Source organism: Chroicocephalus ridibundus, chromosome 2 (genome assembly GCF_963924245.1).
Source record: "Chroicocephalus ridibundus chromosome 2, bChrRid1.1, whole genome shotgun sequence".
In the NCBI taxonomy this organism is placed as follows: Eukaryota; Metazoa; Chordata; class Aves; order Charadriiformes; family Laridae; genus Chroicocephalus; species Chroicocephalus ridibundus.
The window spans coordinates 108,854,862-108,873,580 of NC_086285.1; the positions used below are offsets into that span (position 1 = coordinate 108,854,862).

Here is an 18,719-nt window from a genome sequence, read left to right on the forward strand (position 1 = left end):
GAGTGTGTGCATTTCCAGCATAAGTGGAAAGCAGCAAAAGAAAGCAAAATACGTTCAGTAATCTAAGTAGCTGCTGCGGCTACTTGAGTAATTCCAGTAAAACCGTATTGCAACTGCTTCAGTTTTCCACTAGATGGCAGCAAGTGAAAACAGAAAAAGCCGCCGGAATAGGGCGCAATCTATTGCAGAATACTTTTTTACTGTGCACATGGGAACACATTCTCTTTCTTCACAAAGACAAAGTATTGTATAATTCGTGGGGGTAGTAGTAGCAATAGTCCCTGACAGAAGTACACTTATGAACTTGGCTGTAACTTCATTAGTAAGCGTTATAATTTATTTGTCTCTTCAGTAGTGGATGAACACGCTTTTGTCAGATTTAAAATGATATAGTTAAAACTATGCACAAACGAAGAAAACATATTATTTTTTTTTTACTGAAAGCAAAACTACAGCTTTGTGTAAGCTAAGGTATATAGCAATATTGAAATGTCAACTATAGATGTATTTAGAGTATTAATTCCTCAGCTCCTGGAAGAAACATATTAAATGTGTTTTTATGAATCTCTGTATAGCATATAACATTTGTATATAGAGTTTATCTTTCAGCTGCTCTACAACCAGCTCCAAGAACCTCAGTTACCAGACTGTTAATTACAATAGAAGCACTTTTTTCTTTAGGGGTGGGGGTGAGGGGTGGATCTTTTCTGCATCCAAATATTAAAACTTGTTCTGTTTTGGCTGGGATGAGATATTTTGGCAGAGGCTGATAACTTGTACCAGGCACTTGCAAAAACACCTGACTTGGTTTGATTGTCTCCTACTTATATTTCTTGTTTCTTCCTAATAAATAGAGAGGAAAAATGTTAAGGGAAGATTTGTATGTCGAGACTCTTATGTTGCAGATTGTCTCTGTTGACAAGGTTTTGCTGTTTGGTTGTTGTTGTCTTTTTTTAAAGTTCTTTTGAAAGGATGAAATTATTTTGTTACCCCTGTAGTTGGCCTTACATTTTCTGAGGTGCCACCATGCTTTCAACTTGATTACTGGTAAAATGGTGTGCACCTTAAGTCTTAAAATATCCAGTTTTCTAGGAGTTCAGAAAACTTTCGTTTATAAGTATTAAACTTGTCAACTTCTAGCTTTGGAATTGAATTTAAGTTAAAAAACAAACAAAACGCCTAAGGCATGTGAAAGTTTAGAATAATTTATATGACTTACAAGAAAAGTGGTAACATTGAATAAATGCTAAACAATATTTTTGTGAAATAATTGATTATGGATTGATAGCCACAGTTAAGGCTGAAATCACAGAATCATAGAATGGTTCAGGTTGGAAGGGACCTTAAAGACGATCTAGTTCCAACCCCCCTGCCCGGAATAATCATCAATATTGCACGGATTACAAATATTCATGGGTGTGGCACTATTAGACAAGAGTGAAAATGTAGAAAAACAAGATCTGCACTGCTTCTGCTGTGAGGGCAAGCCACATAGTATTGAAATTCATTATTGACGGAACTATATAAAAATAGTAAAGAGTACAGAAGTTTTTTCACCTTATTTAATGTATTTTAAATCTTGCTTGCTGAACAGTGTACTTACGCAGTGTTAAATTTTCCTAAACCTGATCTAATTTTGGATTTAGTGCTACTTTGAACAGTAGATTATACTGGTTTATCTACAGAGATAATTTCTAATCGTTTTTTTTTCTTTCTGATTCTGTGATACTAAACAATGCTTATGCATGTGAAGGTCAGCTGCTGAGTAATAATTGTTTAAGAACACTGTAGCTTATCTGCCATATGTAAAAGCAATATAGTAAAACTTTGGTTGCCATGGCTTATTCTTTTGGCTTGACAGGTAGAGGTTGATTGATAGAGCTAATCAGTTGGACCATGGCTGTATGAGGTTGAATTTTTGGATTATACTTTTGCCTTTGTGCACTAAAACACTTAAAATGTTGTGCTAATAGTACATTTCAAATACAGGACTACTGTCTGCGATCTCTTGCTAATTATTAAGTCATAAGGTACCTGATTTGCAGTCACTATGGTTATGTAAAATGCTGTAAGCTTCAATAGCATCACTGGCACAAATGTGAAGGAAAAATATTCATGAGAAACATGCTCGTACCATTCAGGTGAGTCTTTCCTCCCCTCTTGCTTTAAGGATTTGCTATATGGAACACACACGAAGTGGAAAATTAATGGATACCCTTTAAAATGGTGTGGGAATTATTTGAATTGCAGTGTTTTACATGGTAGTTCTAAACTATCTAGTAGTGTCTAAACTATCTGTTTTATGTTTCCAGTGACTTGACAATCCCTACTATTGTTGTATTGAATACCTCCAATCAGCAGTATTTTCTACCAGATAGGCACATTGAGAATACAGAAGACATGGTTCAGTTTATTAACAATATCTTGGATGGTACAGCTGAAGTAAGTCTTCATTGTGATTTGGAATATGTTGGTTGGTATTTATTTCCTTGATGCTAAAGTAGGGAAAAAAAATTGGTTACTCTGATTGTTATGCCATGTGTTTTGTCTTCCTGTCTTGGGTGCCGTCAGTGAATATGTGATTCTGAATTCTTGAGATGTGCCGTTGCTCACTGTTGTGACTGCAGAACCTTTTGTAGAAAGCAAGTGGGTTTTTGTTCGTAGCGTAATGTTAGCCGACTTCTCTTGATATTCCTTTTACAGGTGTCACTGGTAAATGGAGAGCTTTTTATTCATCTCCTGGTTTGCTTTAAATGCATTTGTTTAAAATTTCTCTTCTTTATAGTGCACAATTCAACTCTACCCTTTCTTTTGGACAGTAAATTAATAAATTAAATAGCTTGATGAATGATAGGTTCCGATTAAAAAATTAGTGGAGTACAGACACAAGCTTACCTCTCTGTCTCTGCTCTAAAACTAAAAATTAGCTGTCTTTTGTTAAGACAACAAAGTTAATAAATCCATCTGGAATTGATAGGTTGGACAATTTTTTAGTGTTGGCAAAAGAAACTCAGGTTTGCTTATTCCCTCAGTGTACTGTAAGTTGGACAGAAGGCTGTGTTGCTTGGATGAGGAAAGAGATCATGGATCAGAGCCTTCATTTGCATTTGTGGGGCATGAAGACTTTGCAACAAGGAGGGGCAGGGCTAACAAATCATTTGGCTGCCTCCTGGGAGAAGCCTGATTTGGTTTAAGCCCCAATTCACAGTATATTGAATGTTTACTGTGGTAGCTGAATCCTACTTTATGTTACGCCAGCAGTTTTAGGTCATCGTGTGGTTACGACAAGTAAATCGTTTCAGTCACATGGGGTACTTTGGTTTATTTGATCTGACAAATTGATGTAGCAACATAATATAGGTGGATTTGCTTGCTCTTCATGACTTTGCTGGTCATGCTTCCAGTTGCAAGGTGAGGGATATTCCTGCAATTTATTTGGTGGTTCTTTGTTCCTCAGTTCTCACTTTTTTTAATGCTTTGTTAGTTGTATTAATTGTTTTAAAAACATCTATTTGACTCTATTTAAATATATCTTTCTGATTGAAACCACAAATTAAATTGGTTTCTGTCTGTTTTTTAACTTTGAGGAAATATGTTTGTGATGCCTTCTGTTTTTTGCCATGGTGTCACTTAGGTCTTTCGACCTTTTTTTTGCAGTATTTCAGTTAGAAAGATTAAAGGCCTGTCTAAATTCGTATCTCTCTGTATATGTGAGAATGCTAATACAAGACAGACAATACAGAATGTGACTTCATTTAAGCTAAATAGTGTCTGTAAACATAAAATGGCACTACTCTGGGTGCGTTCAGGGCCAAGAAGATGTGGAGCTGTTGAGGAATGACAGTCTTTAAAGTATACCGATAAACGAGTAATAGGATGCAGACTTTCTGAACCACAGTGAAATTTCTGAGAAGTAGGACATTTTCCCCCCCCCCCCCTTCCTTGGGAAATGTTGGATTATTCACCTTGACTTTCTTGTTATTTTCTGTAAGGTCCTATAGGTAGCCTTCTGTGAGCCTGTTTCATCTTTGTAGGCTTTTCTGTAATTTGAGGGGGATTGGTCGCGGTCAAGTGCTGATCAGTTAACTTTCCAAAATGTAGATTTTTCTTCCCATTTGTTTCTCTGGCAACTCAGGGCAGGTGAAAACTGGTCCTATTAGACAAATTATCTTTGGATTCATTTAGTTATTCTGAAGACTGCTAAATTAGGTGGCAATGTAGGCATAGTGTGTTATTGCTTTACATAAGTTTTCCTTATTACGTCTTTATATCTTCTTGTTACTTGGTTCTTAGATTTTTCTAATTGCCTCTGTCAAAATCCATAAATAGGTATCTATCAGCTGCACTGGTAAAGTTTGCACTGATTGTTTAAAACAATTGTGAGAGGATTTTTCATCAGTCTATTGAAATGTTTATCCATGCTTGAGAAGTTGGAGTGTCTGGGCATCATGAGATGCAAGAATAATTACTTTTCATTTCCTTCTAAAGGGACTTAAGATTGCAAGGTCTGAAGAATGAACTTTTGGAATCATAACTGAAAAGTGTCAGCAGTTTTGACATGGTTCCATTTGAAATTTCAGGCACAAGGTGGTGATGGACTTCTGCAACGAATCAAGAGAATAATTTATGATGCCAAGTCTACTGTAGGGGTAAGTTTTATTTTTTGTTAAATTAGATGGTACTGTCGTCAATCAAGATGCACATCTTTTCAGAATGTTTAGAAATATTTTTAAATAAGTTTGTTTATATTATATATATTATGTATATATCATAGGTATATATACATTAGGTTTAAGCCGAGTGAACTGCTTGATTAAAGTTTTAATAATATTTTCCAGTCTACTAAATATTCAACATGCGTTAGTTTCTTCATTTTTCACTCCTTTTCTGTATTAGTCTGACACGAATTTTAAGGGATAGAACAAGGAGAATTCAAAATCTTTTCCTTGCCCCTTTTGACATCCTTTCACTGAAATTGATAGCAATTTCACCTTGTGAGAAATGTTATGATTTCAGTCTAATTAATTAGGGCGTAAGGGGATTAAATACTACACTTGGTGAAGTTTTGAAGCAATTTTTTTTATTCTCTTTCTGATAGGTTAGTTATGCTTAACAAAATTTTGTTGGGAAGATTTACACAAATCTGTTTCTTCATTTGTCCTACACAAGTAAAAAAACCTGTGCTGTGAATTTAAATTGAAACCCATATGTTTCTGTATGAGTGGCTTCCAAACTTCTGTGAATGTGCAATATTTAGCCATCGGTTTCTAAAACCAAAAGTCTTCCCTCCTGTGCCATTAAACTATTTTTCAATAGGAAGGTGTTTAATAACAGATTCTTTATTGCTCTACCTAACTTTTGAGAATGAGACACAAATAAGAGATGAAATGGGTTGCCTCAAAGTGTTATTTTAACACTATGAGAACAGTTGTTTCTCAAGCTTCAAACAATGAATAGGATACACAATTGGCATGTCAACATTAACCGTCCCAATGCAGCATTGTAGTATTTGAAGTTCTAAGAAGTTTTTATGAACTTATAGTAGTAATGGTTAAAATGAGGATTAGCCCTCCTTTCGGGGTGGGGAACAAACACCAAAGCAAAACACAAAACAAAAAAAACAACCAAACAAAAAAATCAAATAAAACCCCACAAACAAACAAAAAAACCCACCCCAACAACAAACCAAAAAACCCTATCTCTGTCATTTTGGATGTTACTGAATACGCAGTAATAAGAGAATACACAGAGTAATAAGAGAAGTAATGCAGTAATTTTGTATATTCACTGAAAGCGTTTTTTACTTCAAATTTGTGTTTCAACAGTCTGTGTTCAAGAGTTCGCCACTTCTGGGATGCTTTCTCTTTGGGTTACCTCTGGGGGTCATCAGCATTATGTGTTATGGAATCTGCACAGCTGATACAGATGGAGGGGTAGATGAGCATGAGGCAGCTAAAAAAGAAAATGATGATCGGGAGCTCACAGACGAAGGCAGTGAGGAAGAACAAGAGGAGGAAAAGAACGGAAAATACACAGAACTTTCGGATGGAGAGATTAAACAGAAAGACGTAATGGAAAAGAAAAAAGACTAACTTGTTTAGCAAAAGAATTCTCTAGAATTTCCAAATAGACTTATTTATTGAAGGTAGTCATTTATTGATGATCTTCATGAAAGAGGACCTTTTTGTCACCATTATGGTAGTTTTGACTTGCATGTATTCAAATTTTCTCAGAAATTATCAGGAAAAAAAAAAAAGGATGTTCTCTTAATTGTCTTTAATAGATTAACAAAGAGCAATTTAAACTGAAGGAATTTGCGGGTACAATTCTACACCTTTTATTTTTTTTTTTTTTGAAGATTTTTGACTTGGTCATTTCCAGAACAGTGAAATAAAGATGTTACTTGACCTTAATGTATGTGATGAACTACTACTATGAACTATTCATTCATATGAAATTAAAACTTTTTTTTCATTATTTTGGAAAAAAAACAAACCCAAATTTTTCTGTTTTCTCAAGTTAAATGTAAATTGTTAGGAATTAGAGGACTGTTTTACCATGTAATAATATAATTATTGGCAGTCAGGAATGTTTACTTGATACAGGATATGGGAGATGTACGCTAAATTAAGTCTTCAGTAGTGCTTTAGCAGCTAAAATTATTGAAAAACTATGTTATAAACCTTTTAGAACATGTTTGCCTGTTAAATTGTTTTGTATGAGTGCTTACACAAACTTATAGTGCAAATGATTCTGAATCCACAGTACAACTTGATAAAGGAAGATGTAGATATAAACACCCTCCGACTATTTTGCATAATTCTCTAATGACAAGCTTTTTCAATGGTGTACATTTGTTTTACAGTGTTTACTTCAGATTGTTATATATCTTTGAGCTAGTTGGTGTTGATAATTTTGTTTGAGACTGTTACCTGCTCTGAATGGGGGAGTTAATGGAGCATAATACTAACGTTCGTAGAGATTGGTCAGTATAATGCATTTTTGTTACCTATTTATTCATAAAAGTCACTTTTAATACAACCCTGGGACTGTGAAAAGGACTTACTTGTGTCCAGGGTTAAAATCTCCAAGGATAAGCTATAAAGCAGCCTTTGGCATTGATGTAATGGAGAATATCACAGAAACAAAACTTATATTGCTCTTCCTCTTTGTATTCATGCTGGGTTTTTCCTTTTTTTTAATTTTTTTTCAATACAGATTATAATGTCCTCCTTACAAGGCAGCTTGATCACATAAGAAATTACTATGCTGTAGCACTAAATTTAGGAATTTTAAATAAAAAACATGGCTAAGCCTAAGTAGACAAGTTTTGTGTTTGAATAAACCTGATGATGATATGAATCATAACCAGGGAAAATGCATTGCATCCTTTTTCCTTGTAGGAAAGAAACTTGTTTCTTCTGTTTAATTAGTTTGGTAACAGCTGGCTTCATGTTGCAGTGCAGAGTATAGTAAGTAGATGCCTGACTTCAAAGATTTCTGTTATCATGCAGTATAAACGATATCTAAGGAGATTAGGATTTTTCTTATTTTTTTTTTTTTTTCAGAAAAATTCCATGCCTGATTTTGAGTCCAACCTTTTTCCTTTTGGGAGGAGAGGAAAAAAATGAGTTCGTAGGATGCTGAGTAGCAAGTGTCTGATACAATTTTTTTCCCTTTTTTTCTTTTCTCCTCTTTCCTTTTATGAATTGCCTTTTTATCATTTTTTTTGTCATAGCTAGTTGTACATAGTGACTTGAGTTTTCTTGCTTTTTGATTTCATTTTTTTTGGCAGAATCTTTTAGGTGTAGTTTTAGTACATATTTGAAGAGTGAGATGCTTAAATGTGTGTTTAGACATTTTTTTTAACATGGTGTAGAATCTTGAGTTGTTTAAAAAACAAAATAAAAAATCACTTAATGACAAGCCTGTAGATTTCTTTGGACTTTAGCACAACTCAGTGCTGTTAGTCAAAGTGTAGGACTCTTAAGGCAGTAATATGATTTCTTGATTCGTCTCTTTTCTTAAGATTTCAAATACAGATCGATTACATAGTTAATTTTGGCTCAGGCTGGAAACCTGCAGCTTTTGACTTAAAAAACCTGAAGTGATCACTGGAAGGCTGCTGTTCCTTCTATGGTGTGTAATAAAAAAAAAAAATATATTTCTGAATCCTGCTGCACTGCTAAGAACCGTTTCAATTATGAGCCTTCATTTTTGTGGTTATTTTTGTGTTTATAATCAGTAGCAGCCAAACAGCTTGCTGAGAAATCTGAGATATGGACCTGAATATGATAAATGCTGTGTGAGAAACAGGTCACGCTAGGATCTGTTAAAACTGTAACATTTAACTGCTAGAGTTAGGAGGAAAGCGTGCGTGTCAGTCACTTCTGAACTGTAATATCCATCAGATGCGTACTGAACTGTTGAAAATTAAACTTGAAATGTACTGCCATTTTCACCAAGTCTTTCTCCCAGTTGCATTCAGCGAGACACAGGGAGAAGAAAAGTGTACAAGTCATATACTGGGTGCCAGCAGTGATGTGGAATTAAGGGTTTTGCTGTGGTCACGCAAGTAATCTGGAAGGCTGTCTGAGGGGAGATCTGGCATTTCTTTTTTTTTTTTCTTTGGTCTCTAAGGGTTTCTTAAAGCAACTTCACTGTAATAACTTTGAATTCATGAAATAATGCTGCTTTTTTAAGTCAAGTGTAAGTCTTTCGGGTTTTTTTTTTCTGTAATAAAAACATTTAAAAGAGCTTGTTTCCTTTGCTTAATTTACACTGTGTTAGGTTTAGCTATTACACATAGCGGAAGAGGCAGTGTTTCCTGGGACACTCGTCGTAAGCGGACTGTAGGCCCTGAGTAACGCAGTAGGGAAATGCAACTGGTAGCTTTTAAAAAGAAAAATTAGTTCATCCTGTCTGATACATTCTTGTCAATTTGAAAACGTTCTCTAGTTGTAGGAGTTAATATTTACTTGTCTTTTATTTAGTGAGCGTCCTAGCGGTATAAAACGAATGCATTTCTGAAAAGGAAACTTTAAAATACCAGTTTATTCCATTAGCATACTCTCAAATTCTTACAAAAGCTTTACTAGCAAAGGGAATGTGAGTCAGACTGTTGCAGTATACGTCTCCTTCTGGAAGAACTTGAGTAGCCTTGACACTTGGACGTGTGCAATCTCTTACTGCTTCATTATTTACCCAGCCTGGTTTGACAGGTACTGGCCACGCTGTGGTGCTCGCTGCTTAAAGGACGGAATGATTACACTCTGGTAGATCCGATGTGTTGAAGAGCGCACGGAAGTGCTTAATTTTCATGAAGTGTTTAAGTAAAAGGTTTAGCTTTCTCTTGTCTGGCTCGAAATTAATTTTCCCTGTTCCTCTTTTGTCAGCGTGTTTGAAGAAGCGGTTGTACTTGGAAAGATGTTCTGGTGACAGGCAAAAGCTCAAGTCAGTGAAAACAGTGAAAAAACAGAATGTACTTCCCTTAAGTTGTTAAAATCTCGTGAAATTACAGATGTTTCAGGTTGTATTCTCCTGTGACAGAGTGGCTCTGGCTCTTAAATCTTCCCAGGGAGCAAAGCAGCTTTCTGCTGCTTTGTTCTCATCACTGGGCGCATTGCGAACAGATTGAATCATACAAAGCTGTTGCATGTTATATTGCTGTGACTGACAAAGACAATTTTGACAATATTGTGTTGAATGCTTTGTTGAACTCTTAACTCGCAAGGTATTCGCAGTCTGCCTCGGCAGTGTAGGCATTCCCAAAACAATTCTCTTGTCTGGTCTCTGCAGTTTTAACCGTTTTAAAGGATTACTGCTACTATCCTATATACCAATGTACTGACATAGAGCACCACTTAGCAGCTGATGTGAACTCTTCTGTTGCTGCAAATTTCCTTCTGCTTCTACACCAAGGAGTATAGAAGCGTTTGGAGTTGTTTAGCAAGGATAAACAGTATTGTAGATAGAGCATTTTTGAATGGAGTGTTGTGGCTTTTAATGATAAAACATGAGAGATCTAGAAGGTCCTTTGAAGAGGAGCAAGGAAACCTTTAAGACGATTACTAATGAGAGGAATAGTATTGCTTTGTGGCTGAGTTTCCCTGTAAATTTAAATTAGAGAAGAGAGAAAACGTCACTGAATGAGTGCACAGCTTGACAGCTTCTTTGTCCTGAAAAGGGTTTTACTTCTGTAGCGTGTGCTTGTCACTTCACTTTCATTGCATCCCTTTTAGTACTCAGCAGCCCCTGTTGCTTTCTTGGTGTGGTCTTCAGCTGGATTAATGACTGTCCTGACCAAAATGGTAGGTGGTTTTAGTGGTTGAGCTAAGAGATTGAAACTCTGGTAAGTGTTAAGGTTGACACATGAAGAGGATGAAAATGCACAGACAGGAGAAAGGAACGGAGCAGGGCCACGTATTGTATCTGTGTCTTATCTTTTGATATGGATGAGCTCCACTGAACACATAAGCATAGCTACTGGGAGTCTTAAGTCCTTCCAAAAGAAATCTTGTATCTCTACTCAACAGCCGGCCTTTGGCTGGATAAGTTTGCATGATATAGAGTGAGTAGCGTTACTACCTGGTCAAGTTTATTTATAAATGTTTTTGCTGTTCCTCAGCAGAAACATACACTCCAAGTCACTCAAAATAACATGCTTTAATGTTCATAACTTGTTTGGAACAAAAACTAAAAAACAACTCTCTTCCATCTTAGGTAGCTACACTGCTACTTTAAAAGAATGAGAGAGTATGTTTAAATTCTTGCAAAGATGGCAACTTAATGCTTTCAGGAATTCAAGATCTAATTGAAAATGTAGGATTTGTATTTTAATCTTAAAGAAGTCTTATTGTTGGTTTTTTAAAAAAAAAAAAAGACAACAATTGCAACAGTTGCTGCAATTTCATTCTTTTTACCTGAATAGCAAATATTGACTTTTAATCCGAAGCTGACAACGTATTGTTCGCAGACTGTGAAAATTTTAAGTAATTCAATATTTAAAGTAAACAAAAAGACTTCGGGACTTTAGTACCTAAGTTTTTTATCTCCTCCTAAAGTATTTTTTTTTTTTCTTTTATCGAGTCATTGTGACTTAGAACTGAGTGTAACTTTTTAGTTAATCTTTATTTTTTTTCTCAGTATGGTTCTCTAAAAGAATTTATCTGAATATCCAGACAGTACACTGTACATTAAAAATTGACATGCAGACTGGTGTTTTGGCTGGCCACTGGCTAGTTCTTTTTGCTTTTGTAAAATATGTAAATTTGTCATTCTTTGCTTTTATAAAATATGTCTTTTTTGATCTTACCTTTGTACATCAAGCCAGTTGAGCTGCTTCTAATTAGCTGTTGTACTCAGGTCTATGTTAAAATTTATTAGATAACATCTTCTAAAAGCAGACTCCACCAAAAAAAAAAAAAAGATACCACTTAAAAGCTATCAAAATATCAGAGTATTTTTTCTAGGACATTTTTGGGGATTCTTTTGGTCAACAAACATTTAAATCTTCAAATATCAGAATAACTTTCCCATCCCTAAAGAGAACATTTGTTAGAAACAAGGAATTATAGAAAAATGTGGTCCTATGATAGACAGACTGCATCTCAAGTAGGGGCAGGCATCTTTACTTTTACAAAGTGGAAGAAAGCTAAGGCTTCCTTCTTTTCCGTCACCATGAAAATTAAATTTGAGGGCATTTCCTAGTATGCAGAAGATGGGAGAAATACTTGTGGGTGCAGACAAGTCCTTGACAATGCATTAGTTGCTGCTGAGCTGGAGAAAGAGATTAATTGCCTTCAGCAGATTTAACATTTAATAGCTTTGCCCAAGCCTCGGTGGAGAAAATAATTATAAATTATGCTGTGCCTTCATGCGAAATTATGCTTTATGCAAATAAAAAACACTTGAGAATTGAGTTAAACCTTGACATGGCGATACTATGGTGCATATCTTTCCCCTTTTCTTCTCCATCTTTTAAAAATACACACTTTTAAAAAAAGAAATGCAGAAGAAATGCATTTTTTCATTCTTTGTGGCTTACTTATGAAATCCCAAAATCCTTCAGTCACATCCCAAATGCCAAGGGTTGCAAGAGATGATGCAATGTATTGTGCTGTTTAAGATTTGCCTGATCCTACTCTGAAGTAGGAAGGATAAAAAGGCTTTCAAAGTGGGTTGAAGGAGAAGAGGAAGTATTTTCTAAAAGATAAACAGAAGCATTGTTCTGTGTTGAGTGCCTCTGACAGACCGATGTGGCACAATATGAAAAATACTCTTTGGAATGGAGCTTTAAGTAGCTGGGAGCTTCTTGAATCACACTGTCATGATTTAAAATAGGAGGATTTCTAGCAGAGTGAGTGTAAGTAATACTTTATTTTTTAGAACAGGATTGAAATGGAGATACGCATCTTGACCTGAACATAGTATATTTATATTTTTACACTTTGCTTCATGTATTGTTATAATTTAAGTGGCGTGTCTTCAACAAGAAAGCTATCAATGCATTCATGTGAATCTGCGTTGAGTTTTTGTTCAGGGAGAGCACCTGAAATTCAAGCGTAATGCAGAAGCTCAGGGTTCTTTCAGTGGGTCGTAACTCTGGGTCAACTTCAGTTGTGAGAAATGTAAATGCAGAGACATGCTAGAAATAAAACCTTGAGTTGCTCACTTAGCTTCCCGAAGTCTCAACCCATGTATGGAAAATTAATCGAACGCAGGCATTGTGTGTTAGCTAATGGAGAATGATTATCTATGGCTTAAGCAACCCCAAGAAAGAAGTTGCAAGCCTTCTTTTGCTGTTGTAAATAATGGTTATGAGGTGGGAGGAATTTTTCATACAGCATGCAAAAGGTGTGATCTGGGCTAGAAACGTGCAGCAGGGCTCATACGGGAATGAAGTTTGCAATGCGGGCTAAAGGCATGATGATCTTAAATTAAAACTATTCCTCATGTTAACGTGCAATGGAGGCTGGGAAAGAGTTGTAAGTGCATAATAAAATAGGGAAGATTGTAACACTCGCATTCAAATGATACTCTACCCTATCATACCAGTCTTCTTAAAAGCTTGGCGTTTTATTCAGGATATGATGCACCATGTTGGTAAGAAAAAGTGAAAAGTTTCCATAGCACTGGCAGTTCTTTTCACTCCTTCCCTCAGCTTTGACATGCAGGACATGTGCTGCTGTGGATAGTTTTAATGACCGTCTGAAGACACAAGGAAAAAGACTCTCTTTAAACACTTCAAAAGGTCATCATTGCATCGCTGTGATGATGTATCATAAGGCGAGGAAGAACACATGAGGTATGGAAGTGAGCAGACACAAAAGCCTGTGGGGTATTTCCTCTGCTCAGGCTTGTACTGCCTCGTTTGAAGGTAGGACAAGGCCACTCCGTTTTGGGGACAGTGAGCTCATGATCATAGATATAGGTTGGCCTGTGCCTCTTGGTCCTTGGGCAGTGAACTTGCCGTGTCATGTTGAAATTAGAGTGTAGACATGCCATGGAGCATTAAGTTCAGTGTCTGGCCGTCTTCCTTTGACGTGGAGTGCAGTTTTAGGCAAGTCACTTAGGCCGTAGTTTCATTATACTGCAATGTTAATAACACTGCTGGCTTAAGGAGTTTCTATCCTCATGCCTGTGTACGCTGCCCTTCACATTATGGCCAGACAAGCTATTGGAAAAGCAGTGCTGTAGGTGGATAAATGAACTGATCCAGGTGAACGCAACTCTTTGGACAGAACAGTGTGCCAGGGTATGAGACAGCAACGACGGTTTGGAGGCAGGAGCAGAGTGGGAAACTTTTTAAGGATATTTCATGATAAGCTGGCTATGCTGACTTAAGTATTTGTTTTGTCCTTTGCTTGCTTCATCCATAAAACAAAGGTGATTTGACTGGATCCTTACAGTAAAGAAACTGTGGGTTGCTATTGCATGATCCCTCTTTCAGTAATGCAGTGATATGTAACGTATCTTCACCTCTCCTTGCCAGGAGGCAGTTAACATGGAAGAGTTAAAAATCTTGAGTCTTGTCATGTTAGGCAAAATGCATCTTGCAGAGGGTATAACTAGGGAAGAGTGGGAAGGAAGCACTTCTCGGCGTGTAACTGTGGGCAATCGCTGTCACAGCGATAGGATGACTCACTAGGTTATACATTTGTAGATAAATTCTGCTTTACAGTTCTGCATGTTACATTTAAAACCACAGGATGCTTGAACTCTGAGTCCAGCCTCAGCAATCTTTTTCATTTGTGCATGACTACCTCTGCAAATAACTAAGAGAATCAAGAGCTACAATATAGAAAGGGACAGGGTTTTCAGACATGCATTTTAGGGGAGAAATTTATTTCATGTATAGAGAAAGATAAATAAATGAATTTTAGAGTAATCTGGCATGGAGCAATTGCAATTTTTTTTGGTAGAATTTTCTGTATCAGAATCTAAGAGCTTTGTGAGATGGGGAGATTTAAGAACTGCTGCAAGCAAAGGACAAACGAAAATCTCAAATGTCTGCAGTGCTTTATTTCGGAAGCACTTTTCCCAAGTTAGATGAGGACATTGTGGTTGTAACCTTGGAGAAACATAGGATCAAATGCTATATAGGTTATGTTCCTAGTAACTTGACAGAAAAACAAAAGGCACCTTTAACCAGCGGTGGGCAGAGATGTATGCTGATGACTTAGCGACGGCCTTGACCGCACCTCTTGGCTGAAAAGACTGCTTTCTTCAACCAGTTGGTCACTTGCCTATTATGTCTCTTAATTCATTGTTTTGTGTCCCCTGCTTTCCCCTTTCCACTAATTTTCATTGTCTCTCTTCCTCTTGTGTTGTACCATCTAACTCTCTTACCATCTTGGTTTCTCCTGTCCTTTTCCAAGCTTTTTTTTTTTTTTGTTTCTCCTTTCTTTGCCTCCCTATATATTAGCAGTCATAAATATACAGAAAATGTCAGATAATGATGAACCAATCTGTAGTTAAAAATCTTTTTTCATGCTACTGCATGACCTCTCAGGCTGTTTCATAACGATGTTTCCTTAGTGGCCCAACATGCTCAGTATTCCGGTATTTTACATAGGTTTGTTCATTAATTTTGACTGGCCGAGTTGAAATTAATAGGATATTTTATTATTAAAATAAGGGGAAAGGTTGTTACAGGTAACTCACAAATTTGAGATTTAGCAGATTTATATGCAGTCCATAAACCGCCTTATCTTTGAGCCTTCCTCCTGGGAGGTTTAACATTTCACTCCTGTAGTTAGAAAACAGGAGAATTTTAGATTTTACTCTTTTGAATTTTTACAACAGTTAATGAAGAATTTAAGGCTTCCTTTCAATGAAGACCATACAGATAAGCCTTTACTGACTAATTTTGTCTTGACCTCAGATGATAAACATGGTCTTGCAAATTACTTCTTTCCCGCTAGCCAATTATTAATATCTGTGATTAAAATACTGTAGATACAAACCTATCTGCTACTCCTGTTGTTCATGTAGTTAATCTTTGGATCAGTAATTGATGTCTGGTTAATTAGAATATGGATGCAGAGCATATATTTTTCAGATTGAAAAAACAGTATTTTTTTTTTCAGAGGGCTTTTCTTTCTTTCCTGACCTCTGTTTTTATAGTTTTGAGTGAAATCTAGAGAAAGTAGATAATGACGTGATCTAGACGTGAGACATTTTAATGCAATGGCACAAAGTGTGTGGAAAACACAATGGTTACTGTCGAAGAGCAGTTGATGTGTTTGTTCTCTTGGCAAAACTATTTTAACTGAGAATAACCAATGCTCCTTGTTTTTACAGGAGGCCGTAACAGTGCTCTGATTCTCATCCCGCCAAGATGTACTCATGGAGACATCTTTCTCCTTCCCCTTCTTTGTTAATATAAATATCAACATAGAAACAAATTACTGGGACCTGTGCAGCTGTGAGGGTAGTTCTCATAACGAAAATACCTCATTTTGCTTGCTTTAGACGTGACCAGTGCTTCTGCAATATTCTCAAGGTTAATTCCCAATTAGTCCAAATAGTTTATGCTTGAGCAGAACTCTTACAACCTCTGTGGATTCTTCAAAGCTTTCTACCACTGAAGTATATTACCTTTTTGCAAGGTAATTTTTTTTTTTGTGAATTGCTTGTTTGTCAATGGCATTACGTTAGCAAACTTCTAGTTGTGCAAGTTCTAAATTTCTGTGCAGCCTACGGAAATGGAACAGGAAAAACGATGATTCGGCGAACTCTCTCTCTTGTGCGATGCAACCCCTGAACATTACAAATTAAAAGTTAATTTGCCTGTCATTACTAAAGCTTAGACATTAAGATTGTTACTTAATGTAATTTCTGGTACCTGCAATTGCCTTCTGCAATGAGCTGAAATGTTTGAATTTTATATGCTGCTGTTTAGGCCATGCCACAGTTTGGTCTTCCAGAAAAAGATTGTATTAGTCTGGTGCTGCAGCACCATAGTTGAGGTCTGGTAAACTGTGGTTCATTGAAATATTTGGACCATGGTCTTTCAAGATGAAAGACCAAGGTAGTACTTAACTTCTAAAAGAAGTCAATTTACAGATTGTTCAAAGGAAAATAACCTCTCCCTGTCAACTCTCTGAAACACATCTGTAAGAAACAGAATTTTAAGGTAATTTATTTCTCTCTCTGAATGCTTTTGCATTCCGTTGACTAACAGGTTGTTCAGCACCTTTACGCTGTTCTACAGTAGCTTGCTGCGTAATGGTAAAAAATCTAAATTTATGATTTTATAGACTCCATGTATCTACACAGTCGTTATGAAACTTCTTTAAATGTGGACCATGTAAGTATAGAAACAATTGATCTGTCTCTAAAACTGAGAATCTCAATAAGACAATATAAAACTTTAAAATAAATGTATCTTTAAGAAAATAAAATAAAAATTCATACCTAGATCACATAGGTGTTACTAGATCACACAGGCAACACTGATAATATGCTTATTTAAGTTAATATTTATATCTTTTCAGTTTCATATAGTCACACAAGGGCAATATTAAATAACTGTTTAATTATCCATTTTTTAAGTCTTGTGAGATTCAGGAAAAAAAAATCACACTGATGTATAAAAAGGGAAAAAGATTATAACTGTCAATCACTTGTATAATTCTTTTTTTTTTTTAACAGCATGCGACTCGATTACTGGGGATGTTAATAGAGAAAATAAAGATTTTCATTCCTGAAAAATAGATTTAGAAAACCATGGGTGGTCTCTTCCACAGAAAATTAAACGAACATCTCTGTAGATAACACTATGCATTTTTCAACAGAAATTAAGACAGTTCTGGACAGTTGCTTGAGAAAACAGACCATGGAATTTAATTGGGATTTCAAGTCTTAATGTTCCAGCAGTGCCTCTCTGTTAATATGGTAATATTAGTAAATGCCAAGTCTCTGAATTTAACTCTGTGTGTTAATGTGGGATCTCTATAATTACCAGCCTAATCCAGTCCTCCTAGAGCAAGGCCACTGGAAGTCTCTGAAATATAATTACATATTTAGAAATAATTCAATGGGAAAAAAGCATAGTGTTTTGGGTTTTTTTAAATATTGTTTTCAAGTCTTTTTCTTCAATGTTTTCTCTTTGCAAATGTTCTAACATGTTCCCTTCATGACCCCCACCATTCAGAAAGCGCTTTGTAACTCATCAGTTACAACTGATTAATAAAACCCAGAAGTGGATTTTAATGCTTTATATTTGAAAATAATTGGTCAACACAGTTTAAAACTCTAACATATACATTTGAGAGAAAGATGGTTTTCAATAAAAAACCCCTACTAATCAAAAGAGAGACTACATTGCTACAATGAATCATGGGTTTGGTTCAGCTCTAAAATAGTTTGGAACATTCTGTGTTTAAGTGTTAGAAGCTTAAGTTAAAATTGTAATACTAGGTGTACAACTAAGTTACCTGATACAATACATTTGTTTGATTTTTATGAACAAGTTTTCTAAATTAGAAAAAAGTATATTTTGGACAGGGATATAGGCAGAATTTAAAGGATGTGTTGGATTTACTTAAAAGATCTAATAAATCTCTGGGTTTTTTAATGTGGAAAATCTATTGCAACTTTTTTGTGCAAAAGGGAAAAAAAAAAAAAAAGGAGGTGGGGGAGTTAGGCATACATTCAGTATTGGAAAAGACTGGTAAATTGTATATCTGTCCTGGTATAACTTGTAGTATTTAATATATAGAATCATGGAATGGTTTGGGTTGGAAGGGACCCTAAAGATCACCTAGTTCCAACCCCCCTGCCGTGGGCAGGGACACCTCCCACTAGACCAGGCTGCTCAAACCCCATCCAGGCTGGCCTTGAACACTTCCAGGGATGGGGCATCTACAACTTCTGTGGACATATTTGTCCATAAAAAGAAAAATGGTTAAAGAAAAATACTGTCATAATGACAAACCAGTTCTCAGATCCAGATCTGCCCTGATGTTTTCCTAGATTGGAAGCTCTTTGATGTCATAATGAAGGCAGTGGGATTTCATCACAAATGTGTAACCTGTTCTGCAAGAGTGATTTTGTTGACCGTGGTAAATGACAACTGTTAGATAGACGTGCTCTTCGAGGTGCTGCTAGGCCTGTTCTTTCTGTGTGTGAGGCTTTTATAGTGTTTGCTATTACTTACGCACAGCTAAATGGGAATATCCCTATAATTACAGTTTTGTATGCCAAACATCAAA

General features: G+C 36.0%; 1 protein-coding gene across 1 annotated transcript in view; it reads left to right on the top strand.

Annotated features, from left to right (window-relative positions):
• Positions 1-8,756, top strand: part of TMX3 (thioredoxin related transmembrane protein 3) — a 31,384-nt gene extending 22,628 nt beyond the window's left edge. The window contains exons 14-16 of the mRNA XM_063326445.1: positions 2,313-2,442; positions 4,581-4,649; positions 5,826-8,756. Coding sequence (XP_063182515.1) covers positions 2,313-2,442; positions 4,581-4,649; positions 5,826-6,092 — 466 coding nt within the window. The 3' untranslated portion in view covers positions 6,093-8,756. The remainder of the gene's footprint in view (positions 1-2,312; positions 2,443-4,580; positions 4,650-5,825) is intronic.
• The last annotated feature ends 9,963 nt before the right edge of the window (positions 8,757-18,719 follow it).